The following is a 14,175-nucleotide window of genomic DNA, read 5'->3' as shown; positions in this document are numbered from 1 at the left end:
AATTGGCTATTGCCACAGATTATTGAAATCTTGAGCATAAATTCACTTATTGCAATGCAAATTTTTTTTCCGCCCCTGGCCTCTCAGATCTTATTGATTCTCTTGAATCTTGTTTTATTCATACGACTGCCGACTCCCTCTTTAAGGACACGAGTTTTTCACTATCTGTTCATAGCATGAGGATTTATTTATCCAGATTTATCTGTCACTGAGGTTTCTCTACTTTTGCTTTTTCACCTCCAATTTCCATTTTTTGCAAACTTTACAATCTTTTTACAACTTTAAATTCTTTTTCCTCGAGTCACTTTCATTTTCCTCAATCATGTCAGGTGAGTCTTGAGAGCAGAGACCCATTTTTAATAAACATACCAACTTTTATTACCTTCTTCATATTTTTTGAAGCTATTGAAGATTTTATCATCAAGTTTACTGTGCTACATTTAGATCTTCATCTCTATTTGGATCAGAATCTTATGCTTGTAGAAGCAAATATCTACACTTTAACAGAGTTCATGCAGTTCTTAAAACCATAAAAAAAAAACTATAGCATCAATATTGCAATAATCTTTAACTTTAAAATTTCGAAATTTAAGTTTTTACAACCAGATAGAATTAATGAAATTAAATATTGTGGTGAACATAAACATAGCCTTTTATCTTCTTATCCTATCTATCTTTGACAAATATATGTATATACATACATACAAATATACAAACATGTAATGATGGTTAGAACATTGCAAAACAAGTTGGTAAATGTAAATAAAGGATTTAAACAAAAAATTATAGTAGCAATAGTTGGTGAAAAATGTAGTTGATTGTAATTAAAGAACATATTGAGCAATATTTTATTTTTGACGGCAAATTGTCGAAAATTTGCTTCAGAATATAAAGAAACATGAGAATGCTATTTGCAAATTATCCTGATCCAGAGAAAACCATGTAACTTAAATATTTTGAAGAATAAAGTCATTATTTAAATAATGAATAATACAATATCCAACATATTATTACAGCATGTTATTCTTAAACATAACACATTTCAATGCTTTTAAAATGCCGCTTAACATTCACTAATTTCCTCAATTATTAAAAAAAAAAATTTAAAATATATAAAACTTTTGTAAGTATATTATAATTATTATCTCTTCCAAAACCTCTGAATTTTTTTTTTTTGGGGGGGGGCCTTTTTTTTTTACTTCTTTGTCTAGGAGACTCGATTGAAAGTGTAAAAATGATTAGCCTTACAACTCAGCAATGATTTATATAAATTTGGTATATTTTTTATTTAAATTCATTATACTTCATTTACATGAAATCTTCATATAAATTAAATTAAAACAATGTAAAAATCACGAATATCAAAAAAAGTTTACATGTTTAAATTCTGTAAAATTATAAATAATTTTGTAAAGTGATTCAAATATTATTTTTAAAGGGTATTTGCTTTTTGACGCCCGGTGGCTGAGCGGTAGCGATTCGCGCTGTCGTGCCACAGGTCCCTGGTTCGATCCTGGGGCCGGGCAAGGTTGACTCAGCCTTTCATCCCTTCAGTGGGTCGATAAATGAGTACCAAGCATGCTTGGGAACTAAACATTGGGGGTTCCGCATTCGGCTGACCACCTGACCAGAACATCTGCTCGTGCACACCAGAGCCCAAGGTCAAGAAAACTGAGATGGGCACAGTAGGCCTTGGCCCTCTATGGGCTGTCGCGCCACTGAGTTTAGTTTATTTGCCTTTTAGTTGGAACGCACCACAAATAAGGTCTGTTGCATAGAAACTTCAAAATATTTTCGATTAACTATTAATAAAAATCTTTTCTGAACTATGAATGAAAAAGTTTCAATTTTCATTTCATTCTTTTTTATTGTTTCAACTGGATATTTCTTCTCTTGACAATCACATAGTTAGTTGCATATAATTATCTTGAATTACTCTACTTGCAGTGGTGATATTGTTTAGCTATTTTTTGGGGATTACTGCCAAATATATACAGCTTCATAGTCCCCAATTTATGATTAAATTTTTTTTTTTTTTAATTTTGACAACCCTTCATAATTTGAGGGTCAGGAATGCAAATATGTAATTAAAAAAAAATTATATGCTTGTTTAGAGAAAGCATGTTTTGTCTTATTACCAGTAAGCACTAAATAAGTAGCATATTTGAAGTCACCCTCTGGAACTATTAAGATTAACACTTAGTACTTGAAAATCTGATCATTAGAATAATAGTTATTCATGGTGATATCTTTTTTTGCTCACTGTACACACTGAAAGAAGAATCCCAAAACATTAAAAAAATAATATTTTTGCATATAAGTTTGCAGCTAAATTTTGCATACCAATTTAATAACTTTAATTAACCAAAGATGCTGACAAGTACAACAACTTTAGCTAATAATTTGAAATAATAATTAGAAAGAAAATCAATTATTACGATTAAACCAGTAATTTAATATAATAATTTAACTTAAAATCATATGATAAACAGTTTTAACATACAACATTTACTTACACATGTCTTTCATCTTTGAGTTTAGCATCACCTCTCGATTCCCTCAAATCCTTCTTTAATCTAATTTCTCTCACATCAGCCGACACAATGCGAATTTCTTCTTTACGATTATCTCTGTCTTTTTCTCGGTTGGGCTCGTCTCTATAGCGTACATTTCGACTATCACCTTCACGGTTGCTTTTTCGGTTGGAGTCTCTGACCCAAGTAGCAGTTCGATCTCTATGAGAACTCCTTTCGTGGCCGCGGTGGTGCTCCCGCCTTCGAGCTGTAAACAAGCATTTGCTTATTCTATATTATTAGTTCATAATTTAAAAGCAAAATGCTTCTTGAAACTTTATTAATGAACACTACTCCATCATGTACAAAACTGAAAGGCATTACCAAGACAATGAAAACTTTTAAAATAATTTCAATATTTTTATTATTCTTATTTGTTGCATTCCTTATATTATGTTTGCAAATTGGGCAAAATATGTTATGAGAAATCGAATACAATAAAATAAAGATTAAAATTATTTTCAGTATAATTTGAAACCTAACATTGATCAACTATTGAACACAGATAATAGTCAAGATTTATACCACAGAATCAGAACTTCAGTATATAAAGAATTTTTTTATTATTATTTCAATTACTGCTGAGTTTATATTATTTAGTATTATGGAAACACATTTTAAAATTATTATTTGAAACAAAATAATGATTTTTTCAGATATTTTTTAGTAATTCCACCTGAACCATATTAGTTTTAACCTAACATCAAGATTTGAAGATAAACAAATAATCAAGAACAAATAACCTGCAAAATTAGTTTGAGACTAAATAGAGCTGAAAGCTAGCAAACATCAGTGATGTAATCATTTAAATAATTGGAAAATAAATTATCTGCAGTTCTAAATGATGTGCAATGAGAAAAACTTGTTTTTCACTTGTCTCTTTCAAACTAACTTTTTTAGAATTTAGGCTAAACTGTTCCTTGCACATATTGTTCAGTATTCCAGTTTAAATTTTTCAGGAATTATAAGAGAGAAAAACAAATGCTCTTCCTTTAATTATAAATATGAGCATCTAATTCAGAGGTGCTAAAAACCCGTGCTTATTTCAGGAAAAAAAAAATACTGCTACTAATCTACTTCATACATTCAATTTCATAAAAACACTTATTTTCAAGGATTGTTATCATGTAATATTGATAAGAAAATCTTATCAACAACTCATCCATTGCAATAATCATATAACAGTTTATATTTACAAAACTGAGCTCAAAATAATTATAGATGTGACTTTAATAAATAGTAACTAAATCATCTTTAAAGTATCAAACAAGTGTAAAGCAGTTTGTAGTGTAGTGACAAATAAATTTGTCACTTCAGCTTTTAATATCGCAATATATTTTCAATAATCAAAAGTTAATCCATTTTGTTTTAGAATGTTAAATTGCTTATTGAAACCTTTTTTATGGACCGCTCTTAGTTAAATTTTATGAACATTTTTTTAAAATTTTTAAAATTTAACTAAGAAACTTTATGAACAAGAAAGAGAACATAAAATTTCTGCCAGACACATAACCGTTAATTAAAGACAACAATTTTGAACAACAATTTCGGCCTTATGGCCGAAATTGTTGAATATTTCTGACAAAAAACATTAAGCATTTCAAGCAGTGTCAATAATAAAATATAAATGATTAGGAAAATGAGAAAAAGATGGTGCTATTTCTGTTGTATCAAAACTTTTAAAAATAAATTAATTAATAAGTAGGAAAAAAAATCTTAGATGAGCATTAAATGTTTAGGCAATTTTAATAAATGTTAATGTTTGCTACTAATGTTACTTAATAATTAGTCTATTTTTTGCCAACTTCGAAATCAAATACAAATTGCATTAGTCAATTTTAAAACATATTTATTACATTGAATGAAATATAAATCATATATAGTATTGTGTTTTCCTCCAAGTTTGCTGTATCAGAAGCTGTTAATACTTACAATCGTGCTTTCTGTGTCTGTTTTTCTTTTTGTCTTCTTTTCTGGAACTTTCAGACTTGAGTGTTGCTTGAGGAGGTTTGATGTCAAGAGATTCTGCCCCTTCATCCTTTGAGCTTTCACTAATGCATTGGGAGAAAAAATAATTAAAATCTAATTAAATTTCCAGCAGGAAATATGTTGAGCTTGCAAATAACAAATAAATGAAATAATATTTTCATTTAAAGATGTAAAAATAATTTCTCATAGTCTTTCTCATAGTCACAAAATCAAAATAAGGGAGAAACACCATATATGAAGGGGGGGAAAATATGGCAAAGGATTTTTTTTTAAAAATTGAATAGGGATTTGTCAAAAAAAAAAATACAACACAAGAAAAAATATGTAATTTATACAGAAAAATATTTATTAATTAGAAGAATAAAAATAGACAAAAATCAAAAAATATGTTTAAATATCACAAAAGACAATATTAAAAACTAAATCTAATATTATATTAAAATCTTAATTTGAAATCTCTACTGAAATCTTCCTCAAAGCATTTTTAACTGTTGGCATTCAAAGCATTTTCATTAGAGAGAGAAGCTATATAATCAGTTTGATTTTTCTTCACTCGATTGAAGGTCTGTTCACATTCAGTATTTGAATGTTGCATCAGTAAGGATAGCTTAATGTCAGCCAATTTACTAAATTTCTTTTTCCCCAAAGGATGTTCAATTTGACTTACTAGAGAGCACTGTTTATCCATTCTACTTTTATCAATGTGATATTATGTTTTCCACCTGTTACTCGCAAAATTGTGAGTGAATCCCTTCTTTTGATTCACCTTCTTTGAGCATTAACGATACTGGAAATAACTCAAAGAAATTCTTTCCTTGACTAAAATCAACAGACGTAACTATGTCAGGATTTAAAATTTTGGCAAAATCAAAATTTTAAATGCACAACAATATCACCTCTTCCAACAAATGCACATTCATGGAGCGAAAAACAAAAACAATGATCTATACACGAATAAAAATGTCCCAGGTATCGTAACTACGCTTCAAACCTCTATTCTTGATAATTCGTCAAGCAGAAAGGAATTCAACGCAAAATCATTGCCCAAACCAGGATTTCATATTAGAATGAGCTCAATTCAATCTGGATCCATGGAGAGCATTTAAAAAGGTCATTCCTCATCTTGGATGAAGTTATCTCCTTCTCCCACTTTGGATAGCACTGACTTAGTTGAAGCAGAACCGGTTCAAGTTCACATTTTTAATATTTTTTTACTTGAAACCGATAATCGACAGCTTTTTTTAAAAGCTGCAGATGCAAGATCATCATTTGTATTAACGTTTTTTTCTCTCCAGAAAACAAGAATTTTCTTACTTCAATCTAATTATATTGTTAAGGATTTTTTAAATGGAATTCAGGAGATTCATAATCGCATAGCGAGTTTGGGAGAAGGCACCAGACTCGAGGAGTCTCCCGAATGAATCGAGAGAGTTCGCAGCTATGGTTTTGCAGATTTAAAACAATACAAGGATTTTGCTACAGGCTAATAATTAAAACTTGACTTTTTTTACATATTATTTTCAAAGCTTTCTAATTATGGAAAGAAATCTAGTAGCTTGACTTTATAAAACTCACTGAGCAATTAAACATAAAAAATTGTATAATTTCATTCATTAAACTTTTAAAATGCTTTTTTTTTTAATCTAAAAAGTCAAATTTGTAATAAATATTAAAGAAAAAAAAAACTATAGTTTATAGAGATGAACTCATCGAAATAGAAAAAAAAATTTCGTATTAACTCTGCATCATCATCCAGCCCAATTCTTTTAGTCTCTCTATGTTTTATTGGCCATGTTTCAGGAACCACCATTTAATTTGTCAGACAACCTGATATCCTTCTCTTCAATACCACAACCAATAACAGAATTATCAACTACGGTAGATTTAAAGTGCACCTTAAGACTACGAAACCAGAGATGTAGACTCTTAGACCAAATTGATTACCAATGCCTCTCTACCAGCAGAGATAACAACGCTCTAACTGTACGTGCCATTTTCTTGAAACCAACTTTTAAAGAAAATTAAAGTAGAAAAAAAGCGAATGCTGCTAAACGTGTTGTAGTATTACCTATCTTGATCATCTTGGTTATGAATTGATTCCTCTTTGGGTGAACTATCTTTTTCTATTTCTCCATCTTCCTCGGATTCAGAATTTTCAGTCAGAGGGATGGTTCTCAAATTGTCGTGATAAGCCATCTAAAGAAATTTCATGGATGAGTCATTCGTAATTGATCCATTGAAAATAAACATTAAAACACTTACATGAATATAAATGAAGAAAATTAGATTCATTTTCTAAATACAGAGTTTTTAGATATGCATGAGTAACGTCATTAATGTTTCCTTATCTTTTTTTAGTATTTTAGAAGAATTAGAAGGTTAGATAAGATTCATTAAAAGTATTATTAGAAGTTTTTCTTTTTTAGTAATTTAGTTCAAAAAAAACTTTGTTGACAAAATTACTTTAGTTTATGTGAAATCACTTTAAAATCATATATTAAAAGAATTGAAATTAAAAGCAAAAAATTTCAAATTGATTTTGCTGCAATAAATTTGAAGTAATTATACAGTCATTGTTTCAGAAGTATAATTTTTGATGTATCTGTAGAAAAACTACAGCTAAAATGTAAAACCAATAGACTCTTCCGGCAATCAAATAGTTTCGATAATATCAAGCTGGCGTTCCTTCTTAGTAACTCTTCAACTTTTTATAAAGTTTTTGTTTCTTTTTATTGTAGATTGATTTCCAACGATTACTTTTAATTAGATTTTCATAAGAACAGAGATAACGCACATTGCACCAAAGAAAAAAAAAAACGGTTACCCTAAATAACTTTTGATTTAATGACTAGATTTTCACGATCTAGGAATTAATCTGAATGGCTCGAGGGGGTGACCTCAAATATGATATAAGTGCAGACTATATTTTAAGTTATGAAATCAGACACAAAAAGGTACCTTCTCTAAATAAACATACATTTTTTTCAACATATTCGGCTTTCTGACCCCCAAAATAAAGGGGCAGCCATAATTTGGGAAACATGGTCCCAATAGTTTGGTCAGGAGAGCGCTCCTAAGTTTAAAACCCTTATTGTTAATTTTATTTTTTGCACATTTCATAATATCTTGAGAACTTTTTAAACAAATTGTAAAATTTTTACACAAAATTATAAAATTTGTCTATCCAAAGATTCATAAGATCTCCATGCAAAAAATAATGTTTAGTAAATATTTATTATTTTATTTAAGATTTTGTATTGTAAGATACAAAATTTTTTGCACAATTTTAAAGAATGTTATTTTATACGGCAAAATATAAAATTTGTGCCAAATCAGTAGAATAATTTCTGAGAATTTAAAAAAAAGTCAGATACTTAAAAGTTCTATTTCTCATGAACCGCTTTGGCTCAACTTTTGTATTTTGTCATTTAAAATTATATTACTTAAAATCAGGGTTTGTGATTTTTTTGATTTTTATTAAAAGAATCAAAAAAATCGGATTTTTTTGATTTAAATCGGATTTTTTTGATTTAAATCAGATTTTTTTGATTTTTACTCAAATACACTGTAAGAACTTTAATTTATGATTGAAAAAACTTTATAAATGCTTAATCAAAATTAAATTAATATTAAAACTATAGTATAACAATATTTTAACTTACTAAAATAATTTTTCATTATAATACATAGCTTTGAATGCATAGCAACCATTTTGAAACAAATGCATGATTGAAATTTAAGGACTAGTTCAAATAGAAAATTTAAAGAATACTTTATGGGTCTGTCTAGGTTTTTCTGAAAGATAACTCTTTTGTGAAAATGCAGACATAATTTTTGAAAATTAAAAATTTGGATTTATCGTTTCTTACGAGACACAAAAATAAAATTTTGAGAAAAAAGTATTTCATGGAATTGTTCTACCGTTTTCCCTAAAGTTAAATTTGTGTAGGTACCGGTAAACGGTAGTAAATTTCACTTGGACAGACCCCTGTACTTTAACTATTAAAACAAAGTTTCAGGAAGCAAACCATAATTTTAATTTAAAATTTCTTTTTTTTTCCCGCTTAATTTTTAAAATGACAAAATAAATGTAACAGATTGTGTTCATAAATGTAGTCATTCATCAAAAAATAAATATTTAATCTACATATTTTTATATTAAAATATTCACTTTTAATTCTATATCAAAATAGATAAGTTAAGCTAAAAATATATTTTTTTTAAAAATCTATGTACTCATAGGAATTTTTTTCACAAATTTCTTTATAAGAAAATCAGATGTCAAAGATACTGTAAACATTATGAGAAAAAATACCAGTTAATAACCCTACTGTTTCAAATAGACTTTGAAAGGGAAGAATGACACTATATCAGGGAAAAAATATCTGAATTTATTGGCCTTTTTTTTTCTTTCTATTTTTGGCAAATTAGGTATTTTCTTTTTAATATGCTTTTAAAAAAGCTTCAGAAATATACATTTTCCACCAATAAAATATAATGTAGATTTTAATTCCATGCTTTTTCTTTCAAAGGGTAGAATTTTAATTAACAATATTTACATTATTTTTTGAAACAATTCATGTTTAATAATTACTTTCTACAGCTATGCAAGTCTATATTAAGACAGCATTAAATGTTTACTTTAATCTGTGCTTTCAATCTCAAGAATCAAAAGATTTTTAAAAATGTAATTTTCAATGTGTTGGAATTTAACACACACCAAGAAAGAAAGTAATTTCGTTAACTAAAATTAATTAATGCAACAATTTATTTAAAATAAATTTTGAAACTAAGAAAAGAAAATAATAAAAGTATCAATAATTTAAAACACTGTTTTTTAACTTTTATAATCAATATATATAAAATAAAAAAAATTGATTTAAATCAATGATTTTTTAAAAAAAAATCATTTGATTTAAATCATGATTTAAATCGTGATTTAAATCAAGCTGATTTAAATCAACAAACCCTGCTTAAAATGATGCAAAAAATAAAAATATCTAAATAATCTGTGTATTATTAAAGTTAAATCACATTTAATCAACCTAAGAACATTTTAAAAACAAATATGTAATAAACAATTATAACACAATATATTAGTATATAACACGGTATAAACAATTATAACACAATAAATAGCATCAGTTAAAAAAGTTAAAGGGAAACCTTAAAATATATATATAGTATAATTAATCCATATCTAATAAAAGTTAAATCTAACAGAATTAACTAAAAAATAATGCTTTTTACAAAGGAACTAGCTAAAATAAATAAATAAACAACAAAAATATTTAATCCTTTGCCATAAAAAATAATAAATTATCCTAAAATAATAAACAAAACTGCAAGAAAACAAAAAAAGAGGAAAAGATTTATTAATAAAATAAAAATAAAATAAAAGGACAACTTTTAAAAAACTAAGTCCTACTAAAAAAATAATAATAAAAAATTTACATAATTAAAAGGTACTGTACAAATAATTTCTTTTTTATAGCAATTAAATCTTTCTAAGAATAGAAGAAAAAAAACAAGAACCATCTCACTATTAATATTTTCAATTTTTTTTAAAAAAAGTGCCATAAATAAGATGGAGAGATAGATAAAAAATAATTAAAAAAATATATTTTTAATAATAAATACCAAACCATGGACCTCATTAGTAGGGGAGATGAAGGGTATATGTTGCTCTCAGCTTTAAAAATAAGAAATTGTGGAAAGACCCCCTCCAATATTTTAGACATATAAAAAAGAAATTTATAAATCATGATTGATTCAAATTCAACAAAGTTAAAAACCAAAACGAGAAAAAATAATTAATATTTTTGTAAATATAAAAAAAAAAATTTTTTTTAAGTTTGAAATATAGAAAACAGTACATTTTAATTTTGTTTTCCACAAAAATTGGACCTCTTTTTAACCCATGAACCAAACCAACACAAAAAGAAACTAACAAATATACCAGCAATCGAAATTTAAATGAAGTGAAGCCAAATTATAATAATTTATAAAATAAAACCAAATTATAATAAACTATAGATTTTTTAAAATCACCAAATTAACTAATATAAATCAAAAATAATGTTTCAAAAATGCAATATATATTCTTTCCTAATTATATGAAAAAAAGAAAGCAATAACAACAAGGAAAACTTATAAGCAAATTACATAAAAACTACACTTAAAATTACCAAATAGGAAGGTTCATTAAAAGAAGCCCTAAGAAAAATATTAAACGAACAAGGCAAAATATAAAAAGATCAACTGAATTTCTTAAAAAAAATCATTATTTAAAAATTAATAAAGGAGAGGAATTAATTTAATGAATATGAAATAAATTTATTGTTAATAAAAAAAACTCAAAACAAAATGGAATCAGAAATGTATCACTAGTAAAAAGAGAAAACTATAATGTACTTCATAAATAATCATCGGCTTTTAGTAATAAATAATCAAATACTTATATTAATAAACAATATTCTTTTATCTCTTTATAAAGGCAGACGACTCTTAAAGTAAACAGGTGCGATCTCACATCAGACAAAGCTTTCAAATCTGAGGCATATGTCAGAATTTATTTAAATAAAAAATACTGCTTTTTTAAAAAAAAAATAGATATTAAATAAATAAACAAAGAAGATTATCAAAATATCTTATAAAACATCAATAATAACGTAATTTGAGAAACAAAAGTGAGTTGGAAAAAAAACCTGTTAACACTCTCAAGGCAGAAGCTACAAGTTCCTGAAATAACACATTCAAATGCTAACACTCATCTTTAGAAACACATAAGAATAATAGAAGAATCTTGATGGTACACCTAATGACGGTCAATCCAGCAAAAAATCTGATCATTTTTCTTAATACTTTATTTGGCAAATTATGGTGTTGGAAACAAAAGAGTGAAGTTCCACAATATGATAGGGTGTCTAACTTTCTGTCGATTTTCAGTTTTGGGAAGAAATTTTTTTTCTTCTTGAATCTCATCTTCGGTGACAGTTACCAATTTTCCTTGTACGAACCTTGATTATATAACCGAGAGGGCTAATCTTATTAGTGACTGAACAGTGGTTCGAATTCAGCATTGACACCACTATAGTATTTCTAACATTCTTTCAACCCGTAAAATCTTTCAAGTGTTCAGCACTTCACAGTAGATGGCCTATTAGAATATGAAATTCTCATTCACACCTAAATGGCAGCACCACAGGGCTGCATAACATAAAAAAGTGCAGTATTTCCCATCTTTCATGATAGATGTCGCAAGATTTAAGCCACAATTCCGTAGTTTTATTTGACAAAACTCAACCACAACCAAACTTCTATGCCCCTTACCTAGTGAAAAGCCTAACACAACCTAATCCCAGCAGGAATATAATTAAACATCTACTGCATAATTTATGCTAATGTAACTGCATATTTACTGTAGAGTCGGGACAAATCACAATAAGGTAATCTTTTCCACATCGCAAAATCTTAATGAAGAGAAATTTGATTAATTAATAAACTTATAGACAAGACGAAAAACAATATTTTATTCCATCCGAGTAGATTATAAATAAGAAATGCGTCTTTTTCTATGCTATAGCGTAGAAAGAAGTGCATTACTTCTTTATAACATGGAGATTTCTGTATCATAATTTGTGGCAGAATAATCACCCAATCTGGGCAACTTCCGGGCAGTGGCCCGTAAGAAACCAATAAAAATATTACAGAAAGGGACCAACTCGAAAGGTTTAACTCGTAGCAAACACATACATGTGTTCTTTTTAAAAAAATTGCAAGTTTAAAATCTGTTTGGCACCTTGACGATTGTATGCTAGTTGGGGCAACAGATCCCGATACTGAAATATCATCTTTAATGCCTAGTATTTAAAAAAAATTTACATTATTTTTTTTAAAAGTTTGATCAAACAAAAGAAAACTGATTCAATGTTAAGAATACAAAACGACATAAAATTGTTAAATTAAGATCAAATAATAAAAAAATTATTTTTGACTATACTAGACAAATACTTCAAACAAAAAAAAAAATTGAGACGATCAAACAAAATTATTAAATACACTGAAAAAACAAAATAAAAATATTGAACACAATCGTACTATGATTCGCAGTCAAAATCCTTCTACTTCACAAAATATTCATATTTCGGAGTTTTTTAAACGTAAGGGTTATTGCAGCAATATTGCGTTAGAATCTGAAACCGTCTCACTCTTTGTATGAATTTTTCTATGTATCAAAAAAATTAAATACTTTCTAAGATTTAATCAAACCAAATCAATCTGTAGTTGAGGTAGTAAACAAACAAAAACAAGCGGCAGCATGACATCACAGTCACAGTTAATTTCATGCTCATGTTAAATTAAAAATATTTAATAAATATATATTAAATCGCACTGTCTTGGCTGACCGCCCTCTTATAACCCTAAACTTTGGCGATCAGCTGAAATGGGTGATTGCCAAACGAAATCTATCGCCAACTGCTTGGATGCCCGCTTTNTCGATCCGTGACACACTGTGTATGATTTATCACAAATGCTTTAAAAGATCCAGGAGAACCTAAACATTTACAACTATATTTTTTCGTAATATTCGTCCTCTAGAATTTAAAGTTGACAAAAATTCAATTAAATATAAGCTTAAATTCTTTTACTGTGAAAACTTTTTTACGAAATAGATTATACAAAAACTTGCTTTAAACAAGATGTTTATTTGATACAAATTACGTTTTGTAGAAAGCCGGGAAGTTCTGTGTTTATATAGAGGTTCCAGTTGCGTAACAAAATTTGAAAGTTTAAATATATAAATAAAGCTGATTAATTTTAAATCATTTGTTGAATCGAATATCTAGTAAACAAAGTTGTGTTTAAATTACTCTTTTTTTCAACTCCAACAATTTTGGCAGGAGCCGCCCCTATTTGCTGCCGCTCACCAGCCCCCATGATTACTTCGCAACCATCGTCGTTTCTTTTTGCGAAACAGATCGTTTTCCCAGATCTGAAGGTACTCACTTAATGTAAATATATTCTCTCCTTCGTTTAACCCTCTAACTACAATTCCCCAAAGATTTGTTTTGTGATTATTATTGCGATCCCTTTGTTTCCTAATCACTTCATTCTAACGCCACTTTCGTAAAATTATTTATATTTTCTGACATAATAAATTTAATGAATTTTACTGATAGTGATTTATAATTTCATTTACTTAAATACCTAAAAGTAGTCTAACTGCATACATTAATATTCAAAATAAATACCAGCTTACGAATTTAGCATAATTTTTAAAGAAACAAGCCTTTTTATAAGAATTCTAAACTTTTCTTGGATTACATAAATAATATTTTCATTTTAAAACAATTAGCACATTAATTTAAAAATATCACATACTATGTAGCCTTTAATGATAATTTTTATATCAAATAAAATTCGAACCATTAAGGGACAAAAATTCGCCAAATTAACTGTAACAGATTTTTTTCCTTTCCTGCAGAATATTATCATTTAAAAATATATTATTTATTTTCTTCAAAAATTCAAAAGCAACAAAATAATAGGTAATGCCAGAGAGACATCTATTTGTATGCGGGTGGACGAAATTCAGCGAAATAACAAATCA

General features: G+C 27.6%; 1 protein-coding gene across 3 annotated transcripts in view; it reads right to left on the bottom strand.

Moving 5' to 3' along the window:
* Positions 1-13,031, bottom strand: part of LOC107442961 (cyclin-dependent kinase 11B) — a 39,390-nt gene extending 26,359 nt beyond the window's left edge. For 2 of the 3 annotated variants that reach the window (XM_043050717.2, XM_043050718.2), the window contains exons 1-4: positions 12,663-13,031; positions 6,631-6,758; positions 4,506-4,624; positions 2,517-2,781 (exon numbers count right to left, since the gene is read on the bottom strand). In XM_043050717.2, coding sequence (XP_042906651.1) covers positions 2,517-2,781; positions 4,506-4,624; positions 6,631-6,758 — 512 coding nt within the window. In that variant the 5' untranslated portion in view covers positions 12,663-13,031. Of the gene's footprint in view, positions 1-2,516; positions 2,782-4,505; positions 4,625-6,630; positions 6,759-11,269 lie in introns of all 3 variants that reach the window. The other variant, XM_071179045.1, reaches the window with a different exon arrangement.
* Positions 13,032-14,175: the final 1,144 nt, after the last annotated feature.

The sequence above is a fragment of the Parasteatoda tepidariorum genome, chromosome 3, assembly GCF_043381705.1.
Source record: "Parasteatoda tepidariorum isolate YZ-2023 chromosome 3, CAS_Ptep_4.0, whole genome shotgun sequence".
Classification (NCBI taxonomy): Eukaryota; Metazoa; Arthropoda; class Arachnida; order Araneae; family Theridiidae; genus Parasteatoda; species Parasteatoda tepidariorum.
Note: the sequence above shows the minus strand (reverse complement) of the source record. Positions and strands in the feature narration are given on the sequence as shown.